Source organism: Telmatherina bonti (genome assembly GCF_933228915.1).
Source record: "Telmatherina bonti genome assembly, chromosome: 16".
In the NCBI taxonomy this organism is placed as follows: Eukaryota; Metazoa; Chordata; class Actinopteri; order Atheriniformes; family Telmatherinidae; genus Telmatherina; species Telmatherina bonti.
Window position 1 is genome coordinate 16,092,418 of NC_136614.1, and position 13,448 is coordinate 16,105,865.

General features: G+C 38.1%; 1 protein-coding gene across 1 annotated transcript in view; it reads right to left on the minus strand.

The window, feature by feature from the left end:
• lama2 (laminin, alpha 2) overlaps positions 1–13,448 on the minus strand; it is a 192,912-nt gene that overhangs the window by 89,235 nt on the left and 90,229 nt on the right. The window contains exon 20 of the mRNA XM_079255305.1: positions 6,425–6,511. Within this exon, the coding sequence (XP_079111431.1) occupies positions 6,425–6,511 (87 nt within the window). The remainder of the gene's footprint in view (positions 1–6,424; positions 6,512–13,448) is intronic.

A 13,448-nucleotide genomic window follows, 5' to 3' on the forward strand; every position in this document is an offset into this window, starting at 1 on the left:
AGAGCAGCATCGTGACAAGAGCCACTGAAACCAAATAAAAGGGATCTATGCTGAAATAAAGCTCTACAGCCTGAGAAGGGAAAGAGAGGAGGGAGGGAGGCAGAAAGAGAGCAAAGGAAAGCAGATGAGAGGAGAGAGACATGAAGAGGAGGGGAAAGGTCTTCACATTGAAAAGAGAATTGAATTTAGAGAGGAAGAAAAAGAAAGGACAGAGGGGGAAAGAGTCAAGAGCAGCCATCCATTATTACCACTGACCCTCCTTGGTACTTAATAGAACTGGTTTATTAGCTTCTGTGTGGGTGTGTGTTTGTGCATGTGTGTGTTTATGTCTCATGGGTGCGTCTACGTGTGTGTAGTACGTATGTGCTTTGCAACAACTGCATCCTTCCAGTCCAGACAAGAATTGTACTGGATAAAATCTTATTTCTTGATAGAAGAGTTGGGCAGGGTATCTGTTGTCCTCCATTCTTTCAGCATGCATGTGCTTAAGCCTCAGAAGGAAGTGGAGGTATTCATAGTGGCATTATGAGGAGGTTTAACACCTGGTCAAAACCGTCAGACTGCACAGGGGAAGAATATTGAGGATAATCGGTAGAGAATTACAGAGAAAGATGGTGGATTGTGACGTTCCGTTCCTTTATTCTTAGTGGCATAAATGGGAAGTTTCACCAGCTGAAAGACAAGCTCTCCTTCACTTATTGCGGTTTAAGAAGATATGAACGGTTTAAGATCAGCATTTCTGGCTATTTTTCTGTTCAAAGTCAAAGTAAACACTTTCCTATCAACTAAAGCGGGATGAAATGAATCAAATGAACACTTTAATACTTAAAGTCAATAATTTGACACTGAACTTTATATAAACCATCACAAAATGAGTAAGGCAACTCTTCGCATTCTGTTTGATTAGTGACAAATAACAGATTCACAATCTTCTCTGTATTTTATTGTGTCTGAGATTATTTACCCCCCAAACTGGCATTGGAAGCAATCTCTCCGTTTATTCTTCCTCTTTGTTACTGAACTGCTCGTCAAAGTGAGACATGGAGAAGCTGCATTCAGCTTTTATGCTCCACATGTCTGGAACAAACTTCCAGAAAGCCTCAGATGAGCTGAAACACATTTATTTTAATCCAGGTTAAAGACCCTCCTGTTCTCTGCTGCATTTCGATAGTTTTGACTCAAAGTTATTTTCAATTTTTTTAAGTCCAAATCTACATGTTTGTTGCCATCATGTTTTAATTTTAAATGATTCTTCTTATTTTCTCATGTTTTATTGTCCCTGTAAAGTACTTTGAATCACACTGTTGTTGATGAAGAGACTATATATACTAGTCTTGAAATGGAATCATCATATAAGGGTAAATGTCACTTGAAACAGGCCCTAATACTGAAGCTTTGTGTAGAATCACTCAAACATAGGGATGGTTACATTATCACAACATAAAACCATACAAACATGAAGAATAATCATCATATTAGCAGGAAGTGGGCACTGGCTCAATCTAAATGTGATTTCTGAAATACATTATTTGCAGGACCCATTACATGCTGACAAACCTAAATTAGCAGTGTATGACTCAGTGTTTTAGCTGAGTGCTTGTGGGGGCTTTCAGCTATATTTTAAATGGATGTTTATGGACAGGAGATTGAAAAGCAGAATCACTTAGCAGCGAGTGGATAGTCTATTAGCATGGGATGAACAGAGGGGCTTATTTTGTTTAAGCCTGTAATATTGACAAATTGCCATATTATAATTAATTACCATAAACAACAAAAACAGTGCAGATAATGAAGTGGAATGGCAGGTAGTGGAAATCAATTAGTCTAATAGAACAAGAAACAGCAACTGTTGATTACCTCTTTAATACTCCCATTAGTTATATAGCATTATTTCACATTACATTAGCTACGTGTCCTACGTTAGCGCATGGACAGACAATCTTTTTAAATGTCTTTAAAGAATGACTAGAAGTATCGCGTGTCAGATCAGTAAATACATTTATAAATAATATAGATGTATATTCAACTGCATGAATTCATTTGAGTTTATAAAAACATGCAGACAAATACTGTTTTTTTTATATCAAGAAAAATCTCATTTCATTCTCCACAGAGAGGTAGAGAAGAGAGGGGAAAGCTAGAGTAGCTGAGTTGTATTGGTCAGGCCGCCTGCTGCCTGTTGATGACTGGGTGGTAACATTGTGCAGATGATACCCTGAGACACAGTTAAAAAAAATGGGCTGACAAAGAGTCAGTTTGCCTCTCTGTGGCAAATGAGGTTTATAAAAAGACTGAAAGGCAGACAGAGAGGGTCTGCTGTGGACAGCATGGCGAGGCATGCAGACTATGCAGGGCAGTGAGCTGAGGCTCAATCTCCACCGGCAGCAACAAATATAAACAGCCTGGGTAGCTGCAGCTCAACATCTATTTGGAGCGCAATGTTACTGCGTGATATTATAGCTTCTGTGAGCATTTTAGTCTCTTTGCTTAATAGGGAAGCAGAGTCCTTTGCACATGAAGGGATGCACTCTCAGAAATGTATTTCACTTGCAAAAATATGAAACAAAGCATATCAGTGAATTTGCCGTTCTGTATGTACTGAAGTATACAGTCAGGTCCACACATTTTTTACAAGAACAAATCCAAGTTACATTTTCTAATCGACACAGGCTTAAGGTCTAGCTTTAATCAGAAAGTAGTCACATCCAAAATGGAGGAAAGGTTTAGGAATTACAGGTCTTTAATATGTAGTTGCCTGTTTTTCCACAAAGGACCAAAAGTATTTGGACAGTTCACTTTAAAACATTTTTCCACATAAAATATTTTACTCCTACAGACTAAATGTTATACGATAATTGTTTATTCTTCAGTGAGTGCCAGTGTGTTGGGTGACTCTCCTAATGTCCACTGAAGTGGCAAAATTGCAAATATTCCATCCTCACTTATAAACATCCTGGAAAACAGCCGCTGTAGTGAACATGATGCATTAAAGGGTTAAAGCCATTTAATGGGTTTTTCTCTCATGAATATATTAATCAAGCAGGTAAAAGATCTAAAGTTGATTCCAGATGTCATATTCACATGTGTTATGTGTTGCTGGGAACCCCAACATTCAAAACAGTCCTCACTGAATGTGAAACGGATCATCCTTCAGCTGAAAAAAACAGAAAAATCTTACTGCCTGCAGACTAGAACTATGGACATCACCAAACACCAGGTTTCCCTTCTTTGTGATCCATTGCCTAATTATACTGTAGCTGTCTTCAGTTGTTGCTTGTTTGTGGGTCGTTCTGAAAACCACCTCTCTATAATTCATGGTCAAGTGGGTTGAGATCTGATGTCCAACTGTTGTTGAGGCTGATAATTGTTTGCACCTCATGGTGAGGCCTCTGCATTTGTCCACATGAAGTCTTCACTTTATTGTAGATTTCAGAAGGGTTTTTAGTCACTATGAAAATGATCCTGCTAACATCCACTTCTAGTTTCTTCCATGGACGTCTAGACTATTTATGAGTCCACAAGCTCACCAGTGCATGGTTTTCCCTCAGGATGTACCAAACTGTTGTTCTGGCCACGTTTCTCCTGTATCTAGTCATTAAATGTAGATTTGTAACTAAGTATTCAGTATTCAATCCAATTACTTTTAAGCCTCTGAAATGAGAAGACTTTGTAATAAATCAGTTGCAATTCCTAAATGCTTTGTAGGATATTTTTGTTAAGCCTTATGAATTTAAACCTAAAAGTCGGTCATATAGAGCCCTAAAAATGAAAGTTGTATTATTGTTCACATAATTTTGGGCCTTTATAAACTAATCCTGCATTCTAAAACTATTTTTAAAATAACACTAAAGTATTTTAAAATGTAATATACGTGTCTCTTGAAGCAGACTATATAAGGACAACTGATGACTGAACATTCTCTACAGTGTAGGTATTTTAGATAATGGGTCAATTATGTGTCAATGTGTCCCCATGCACAGTCCTGTTTGATGTTGGCAGAGTCAGTAGTTACTGATAAATCAACTAGACACCATGTCTTAGTCAGGCCTCATTTATATAGAATTTAAACTGGTAAGATCATTTTTTCTTGATGTTTAATCAATTAATGTCATATTTTTTATAAGCACTTCAAAATAAAAGTAATTGTTGGCTGTCTGATTATGTAAACTTGTTGACTGAAGAACTTTACATAAAATCAGCAACTCAGAAAAAACTGATATTTTGATATTAAGATATTTTGTCTAAAGTTCAAAATACACTTCATGTGTCACAGAACACAGCTTGCAATATTCAGTGTGTTGTAGCCTCCAAGGCTTTTCCAGGAGGGATAAAACAACTTTTATTTTCCTTTTCTTTTTCTCCTTGGCTGGATTAAATTATGGGCTCTTGATCTCCTCTTGCAGTCAGAGGGGTGTCATCCTAGAGGACTGGAGAAAATGACCTTATTGACCCGAAAGAGGAGGACGGCTTCGGGTGTATTCGTTTTCTTTTCTCCCCCCCCCCCCCAGATAAACACACAATTCACATTTACCTCCAGATTTCTCTTTCAGGACCTCCTGCAGACCCCAAACCAGATGGTCTGAACAAAACCTCTAACACAGTTTACAGTCCCTTAGGTCAATAGATACGGAATGTCACATCGAACTAAGCAACTGGCTCTTGTCAAAATGACACCTTTACACCTCCAGATAAGACTCAACGGCGCCAGGAGAGAGACCCGGCAACTCTGCTTTGATCCTCCCCGAATATACATTCTGGGTGACAGATCCACCCCTCTCCCCACAGGAAGAAACTCCAGATGCACTTCTTTGTGTCTTCTTTAAATTTCCTTTCACTAACTGGTTTAATGTAGCCTACATGATTTTTGTTGATAGGTTTGACTGAAGTTTCCCTCTTTATTCATTCTCATATGTGTTTTAAATCCTTGAACTGATCACACATCAGAATCAATCATGAACACTTTACTACATAATGTTGGTTATATCCTTCCAAGTTTGGAACCCCTGTTAAGCAAATAATAGAAATGGATAAGAATGTAACTCTCTTTCAGGATTCATCGGCTGAGGAAGACAAGTCATGCCAATGGATTAATCCACACTTGATAAGAAATATGTGAAATATGCAACAATTGGGTTTCATGTGTAAAAGTATTACTATTGGTAAATGTTCCCTTTTCAAGCAAACAAAACATCTGCATGAGTCCCCAGAATGTTGATTGCCATGCTTAAAGCTAGGAAACAAAGTTAATAATTTGATTATCATGATCATGTTAATGAAATGGGAGAAAGGAACCAGGGCCCGCAGTGAAATAAGACCTGAATCACTCCTACCCTCTTGGTTAACAATCAAAGCTGACCTGATTGGATAAGACTGACCAGCCTTCTGACTATTAGTGGTTTGTGATTGGTCAGGACCTAGGAGGAAGGGTCCAGTTAAATGGACCCGCGCTCTGGACTTCGTGGGTTTTTTTTGTCCTCCCTAGTTCTTCTCTCTCGGCCCTTGACTCTCGATCGCCGTGATTCTTGTACTTTGACTTAATTTCGTTGCCCTCTCGCAACTTTCCGCTGTACGCAGCTGTTTCTTTGCTCTCATAAGTTTACTCCATCTCTCTTCTTTTGTGCGCGTAAGATCTTAACGAGATAAGTTCGAACAGAAAAGTAATATTTGTGTTGAAGGCGAAACAAGCCTTGTTTAAGTTTACCCAACGAACATTTTTATTTTTCCTTTTTGAGATCAGTACTTCACCAGAACCGCAGTTCCACTAATTTTTAAGTAGTAATTGATAGAGGCATAGTTTTACTACAGTGTCTACTCAATTATGACACAAATCTGAGAATAAAAAGACACTTCATGTCTTTTAACACTTGCCTCTCTGTTGGGTAAACCTTTATTTAATTCTAAACAGTGTAGTGCATTTAGATTCTGTAAAAGCTATTTTCACTTGGTCGTCATCAGCACATAAATATATACAACTTGATATCTTAGAACTAACATCCAGAGACAAGACATCTCATTAAACCTAGGTTGGTTAAAAAAATATAAAATAATAAAAAAGACCGCGGAAAATGGATCAAGAATGCCATTTGTATGCTAATAAAATGGGTCGTGGACAGACAGCTGTATGGACAATGGGACGCAAATGATTCAGAAAACAGTTAATAAGCAACTCATTTCCTCTTCATTTGGCAGAGACCAACAAAAAGCATGGCTTATTTCTCAAATAGTAATTTCTAGGAATCAAACAATTATACTGTCTTTTGGACATCTATAATTATTTTAAAATAAAATCAATAAGGGTACAAAAAAATAATTTGCAGTTTTTAGCTTCAAGTAATTCTGTAAAAGCATTAAAACAAACAACCAAACAAAACTTGTTTGATTTAAACAGGACGGCTTTTGTGAAAGCGCTTGGACTGTGTATTACCTGTCGCATTGTGGTCCAGTGTAGCCAGTCTTGCACTGGTCGCACAACAACCGTCCTCCTTCAGTCAAGTGGCAGGTGGGGCTAAAGCTGTAATGGTTTCCATGACGACGTTGCAATTGTTGAAGTTGTTGATGGAGTTGGTAGCGTTGTCCGAGTGTTGGGAAAGGCAGGAAGAGGATGATGAAAAGAAAGCAGAGGCGAGTTAAGGCCATTGTGTATGTTTCTTCATACACACGCCTGTCTCCCTGTTGTCACTTTCTCGTTCTTTCACTCTCTCACCAACAAATACACACACACATGCAAATACTTTCACCCACTCCTGAATTTAAGATCACTCGTCTTTTCTACAAATTCTTCCCTAAATGAACTGTGTGAGAGAGAAAACCAAAGTGAAGTGATCGCAGTTCACTCTTCCGTCACCCTCCCACTTCCAAAAACTATAGATAGTTCATCTGGCTCAGGTTCCAGGCCCCAGACTGACTCACTCGCTGACTGACTGTCTCATTATGAGCCAGTCACAGATAAAACCTGCTGACTGAGTGCATGGTAACAGCAAACATATACATGTACACACACACATATATATATATATATATATATATATATACACACACACAAAAGAAAGAAACAAGCTAACAGTTGCATAACAATAGTTTTGTAAACTATTCAAATTGAGGTTATTCACCACTTATGTTCAGAGAATATTACATACACGTAAAAAAAAAAAATCTTGAGTATCTAGAACTTTAAATGCACAAAATAAAACAAAAAAACAACAAACAAACAAAAAAAACATGGCCCAAAATCTTTTTATTTTGCCCATGTTTACCTCTTATAAAAGGTTATATTTGCTGTCATAGTACTGTACAAGAGGAATGCGTGAATTAAGTGACTTACTTTGAAAGCAAAAAAACAAAATTTATGTGGAGCACATCCTGGTATTTTAAGGGTATAACTTGGTTTGAATGTAGAGACTGGACTTCTGTGTAATAAGTAATATGTCATATTAATATTAATGATAATAATAATAATCCTTTAAACAACAAAATATACCTTTGCTCATGCTCTAAAATACCAACTTCAGGCACTCTAAACTGGTGTTTCATAATGCTTGTCCTCAGAATCCACTACCCCATATGCTTCTGCTGTTACCCTGCTCCAACACACCTGGTATAAATGGACAGACTTCCATAGCAGGTTGTAATCAGGTTTCAGCCTTTTCCAGCTTATATCAGCTAGTATTAGTGTTTCATTTTGGGTAAACCAAACACAAACATTTGACAGCTAATATCCTTCATAAGCAGCTAAAACTTCTTAAAGAAGACCACACTTTCAATCATAAAGCAGTAATTTAAAATTTCATACGACAACCTCTGTTTAACCTTTTTAGGTTTGCATTTAGTGTATAAGGGCGGCAAAACAGATTACATAAAGATAATGCATAAATAATTTGCAGATGCTGTACACAGACACATACTATGATTTGATCCCTCATTATAATAATTGTTGATTGTGATTTGTAGTTGTAGAGTTTTAAAATTTTTTGTGTAATTAATCATGCAGAAAAAATAGAATCATTGCAATATTTAATTTACATCATATACTGACAATGCAATTTTTGTCAACAACAAATGTCCAATAAAAATCAGATTTTGTGACTAATTGAGTCTAAAGCCTAGGTTCAATTTTTAATTCATAGGGAAAAGAAACTTTAGGTGTGGGCTTGAACCAAACCATGATCCCATCACTGTGTTCTTGAACAAAAAAGAAAAAAGAAGAATTTAAAAAAAAAAAAAAGAAAACAGGCCCCTTTCCATGTCAGTTTTACTGTACAAGTCAGCAACTCCATAGTCATTTCCCGCAGTGGGTGCTGGTAACTAACCAGTAACAACTTCTCCCTCCAGGTTAAAAATTCAATGTCTGTGCTCTTTAGAAATGTGTGGAGATGGTTGCAGGTAAGTGACGGGGGAGGACGCAGGTAAGTGACGTAATGCTGTAGGCAAGTAGTGAGGTTGAGACGGCGGAGTCCCACTAGGCAAACGTAAACTATTCATTCATTCATTTATTAATGTGTGCGTTTTGCCAAATTAATCTGAAATTAATTTGAACATTCTCCTAAGTAGGTAAATAGTGTCCCTTTAAGGTGCATTCTGGAGCACAACGAGGAGGATTTGGCCAGCCTGACGGACTTCATAGATCAGTGTTTCGACAGAGTTGTCATGGGGAAGCCAAAGCAAACATCGACCCCAGCCGCATCATCTCAGGCTAAAAGACAGCGGAACGAGGATTCATCCGGAGCCATTTCGTCGCCGGGGAACGACACGACCGATGTTCTTATTTCTATCGATAAAAAGCTCAGTAGTTTCGATGCACGCTTGAGCCTGGTGGAGATTCTCCACAAAGAGTTTCAGGCCTTGTGGGAATCACTGGAATTCAGCCAGAAGCAAGTGGAAACACTGGCCACAGAAAACGCGGTCCTCAGAGAGTCGGTTAAATCCCTCACCGAGGGATTGACCAGAGTCTCCGAGGAGAACAAGAAGATGAAGGAAGCGGTGCTGGATCTGCAAGCCAGAAGCATGAGGGACAACTTGGTGTTTGCAGGGATTCCAGAACAAGCAGATGAGGACCCCGAGACCACAGTTAAAAATTTCATCCAGACTCATCTAAAGCTCCCGGAAGAAACGGTGGGGAACATCGCCTTTCACCGAGTTCACCGTCTGGGCGGAAGGAAACCCGGAGCCAGCCGGCCACGGCCCATCGTAGCCAAGTTTGTTAACTACAAACAAAAGGAGCAGGTGAAGAGTCAGGGTCATGAACTTCGGGGCCTTCATTATGCAGTTAATGACCAGTTTCCAAGAGAGATCCTGGATCGGCGGAGAGTTTTGTTCCCCATCAGGAGAAAATCCATCGCCGAAGGAGCTCGCGCTGTCATCGCCGTGGATAAATTATTTATCAATGGACAGTTGTACCGCGACCCAAACATCACTACGTGGCTCTACTGACTTGTTGGTATGTTCCTTAATAATCTTAAATCTTAAATAAGTTATGCCATATTTGTAATACTGTGGTTTCAAAATAATTATCAGTATTTTCTCCACCCGTCTCTGCTACACCGTTCTCGTCACGGATGTTTCTTTTACATTATTTTCTTCCTTTGGCACGGTCACTTTTTTCTCTTTTCACTTTTCTTTGTTTGAACCCTTTCACTTTTATCAGTAATGTCACCTACTTCTCTATTTATATGTTTCATGGCGCACGCACAAGATTAAACATCGGACACAACGTTATGCATGATTCACACATACACTCACAGTTCAGTATGAGGAAAGCACACATAGAGACACTTAACGTGCAGATCCAGGTACCGCACACAGCTGACAGGCGCACAAGCAGCGGGTTACACACAGACACATGCTGTGGTAATATGCACATAACCTCCATCTCTGCTGGTTTATGGATACACTGAGGTTTGTCTCTTGGAATGTGCGTGGAGCTGGTACAAGAGAGAAGAGGTTAAAAATTCTTAATCAGATGTGTGAAATGAAGGCAGACATCGTTCTCCTGCAGGAGACTCATTTATCTAATTCAACAATAAATCTTTCAACGGACCAGTTTCCACATGTTTACTCAGCTTGCTATAATTCCAGACAAAGAGGAGTAGCCACTCTTATTAATAAAAGTTTAAAATTTGACATTGATCAAACAATCACAGATCCAGAAGGCAGATTTTTAATAGTTACATTATCTATTCAAAATGTTAAGTTAACTATTGCAAATGTTTATGGCCCAAATGTTGATGACTCCTCCTTTTTTCACTCCCTCTTTACTTCACTCTATGATCACTTAGATAACACAATCATTGTAGCAGGGGACTTAAATGTTATTCTTGACAAATACAGTTCATCAGGGAAGTATCGAGGTTGGAAATCAGCTGAAACGGTTAAACAGTACATGAAGGATTTTGGTCTTTGCAATGCATGGCGCTCTCATCACCCGACACAGAGAATACACTTTCTTCTCTTCAGTTCACCATACCTATTCTAGACTAGATTACTTCCTAATCAGCAGTTCACTCATGAGTGACATATCAGAGATAAAGATCCATCCCATAATCATCAGTGATCATGCACCTGTATCATTAACCCTTAGAAGTAAAAACTGTAAGCCAGCCACTAGAAACTGGAGATTTAATACATCATTACTTACAGATTCTGAGTTTATAAGTTACTTTAAAAGAGAATGGTCCTCATATCTAGAAAACAATAACAGACCAGAAACTTCAGCGTGTGTTCTGTGGGAAGCAGGAAAAGCAGTAATGAGAGGGAAAATAATATCCTTCTCTTCCCATAAGAAAAAGAAGGAAACTTTGAGAACATCAGAATTAGAACTCAGAATTAAATCACTAGAGGAAGCTTACCATGTCTCCCCAGAAGAACACACACTGAATGATATTAGAAAAGCCAAATTAGAACTTAATGAAATAATAGATAAAAGAACACAATTCATGGTGCAAAGACTTCGATTGGACAATTTTGAACATGGTAACAAATCTGGAAAGTTCCTGGCTAACCAACTAAAGGCAAATAAGGAGAAAACAATTTCCTCTATAAAAGATTCAGAAGGAAATATCAGCCATGATCCTGACATGATAAACAATACTTTCAAAGAATTTTACAAAGCATTATATTCATCACAAATAAATCCAACAGATGAGAAATTAACCAATTTCTTAGCAGCATCAATCTTCCTAAAATAAAATCAGGAAAATAAAATGGCTCTAGATTCACCTATTTCAGTTCATGAGCTCCATGAAGCTCTCCACCGTATGCCAAATAATAAAGCACCGGGTCCAGATGGTTATCCAGCTGAATTCTACAAAGAATTCTGGACCACACTGGCTCCAACCTTTCACAGCATGGTATTAGAAATAAAGGAAAAGCAAAAAATACCCTCCAATATGAACTTGGCGAATATTTCAGTCCTATTAAAACCAGGAAAGGACCCTACACTCCCATCCAGTTATCGTCCAATTTCATTAATAAACGTAGATCTCAAAATAATCAGCAAAGCTCTAGCCAGAAGGATAGAGAAAATAACCCCTTCCATTATTCACCCTGATCAAACAGGCTTTATAAAAGGTAGACATTCCTACACTAACATGCGCAGATTAATTAACATAATAGATTATTCAACTCTACACAATCTGAAGTCCACAGTTATATCTTTAGATGCAGAAAAAGCATTTGACCGTGTAAACTGGAAACTTTTATTTGCAACTTTAAAAGAATTTGGGTTTGGGTCATCATTTATTGACTGGATAAAAATATTATACAACAACCCAAATGCATGTGTGAAGACTAATGACAAAACTTCTCCAAACTTCTGCTTACAGAGAGGCACCAGACAGGGCTGCCCACTTTCTCCATCACTCTTTGCCATTTTTATTGAACCTCTGGCAGCTGCCATAAGACAAAACCCAGAAATCAAAGGAATTCAAGCTAAAAATATTGAACATAAAATTAGTCTTTACGCAGATGACATTTTACTTTTCCTTAACAACTCACAAACAACACTTTCTCAAACAATCACACTAATTAATACATTCTCTTCAATATCAGACTATTCTATTAACTGGTTAAAGACTACAGCAATGCCCATTAACTGTGACTTTAAAAACATATCTAACACCACTATACAGTCAGGAAATTTATTTAGGAAGTTATTTAGGTATAATAATCTCTCCCAGACTAACCGAACTAATAAAGTTAAATCATGATCAGCTAATAAAAACAGTAGAGGATGACCTCTCAAGGTGGAACCGCTTGCCCATATCACTTATGGGGAGGGTTTCCACTGTTAAAATGATGGTTTTACCAAAAGTTAATTACCTTTTCTCAATGGTTCCCATCAGACCATCCTCCACTTGGTTTAAATCACTAGACTCCCACATATCCAGATTTCTCTGGAAAAACAAGCCATCCCACATTAGTCTAAAAACTTTACGTGGGTTGGACCTGCCAAATTTTAATCAATATTTCTTATGTAATAGGCTGCAATGCATCTCCAAGTGGCTTAATCCAAGTTCTTTGGATGAGCCATGGCTGGATGTTGAGCAAGCATTGTGTGAGGATTTAGTCATCTCTGATTTACCATTCATCAGCTCAACTGTCAAGTCATATAAGTGTTTTAAAAGCATTAACATCAGCTCCAGTTTAAGTCTGCGCTTATTCCATGTAAGCTCACACCCATCACAACAATCCTGACTTCCTGCAAAACAAAAAGATGATAAACTTCCCTCGGTGGAAGAATAAAGGAGTAAAGCAGTTAGAACATATAGTAGAAAATGGAAACTTTCTGCCATTTGATGCAATTTCTTCACGGTATGAATTCAGCAGCACCAAATTCTTAGAATACCACCAACTTAAATCTATCATAAGTAAGAAATACACCACTGATCAACTAAACTTACAGTTACCTATAAGGGTTGCAGAATTCCTAAATCTTAAGGCCCCGAAGCTACTATCCAAAATATACAGATTACTATTGAAGCTTGAAGATTCCATCTCTCTCCCAACTTCTAAATGGGAAGCAGACTTATCCAGCAACTTCAATCAAAATGAATGGTCACAAATCTGCTCAAACACATTCAAAATGACTAAGAATTCAAGCATGCAATTAATACAATTCAAAATTCTACACAGAACTCATTATACGGGACACAGGATGTTCAAGATGGGTCTGTTACACTCACATATCTGTTCACACTGTACTGACAACATGATTGACAGCTACTACCATGCCTTATGGTCTTGTCCACCTGTCCAGAGATTCTGGCTCCAGGTATGTAAAGATCTGTCAGACTGGTTTAAATGTAATATCCCTGCAAACCCCAAATTGTGCCTATTGAGTCACGTAGGTGAAAATAACATAGGGTTTAATTTAGCAAAACCAATCCTCAGCAGCCTGTGCATTGCAAAGAAAACTATCCTTGTGAACTGGAAAAGCAAACAGAATCTGTGTATCC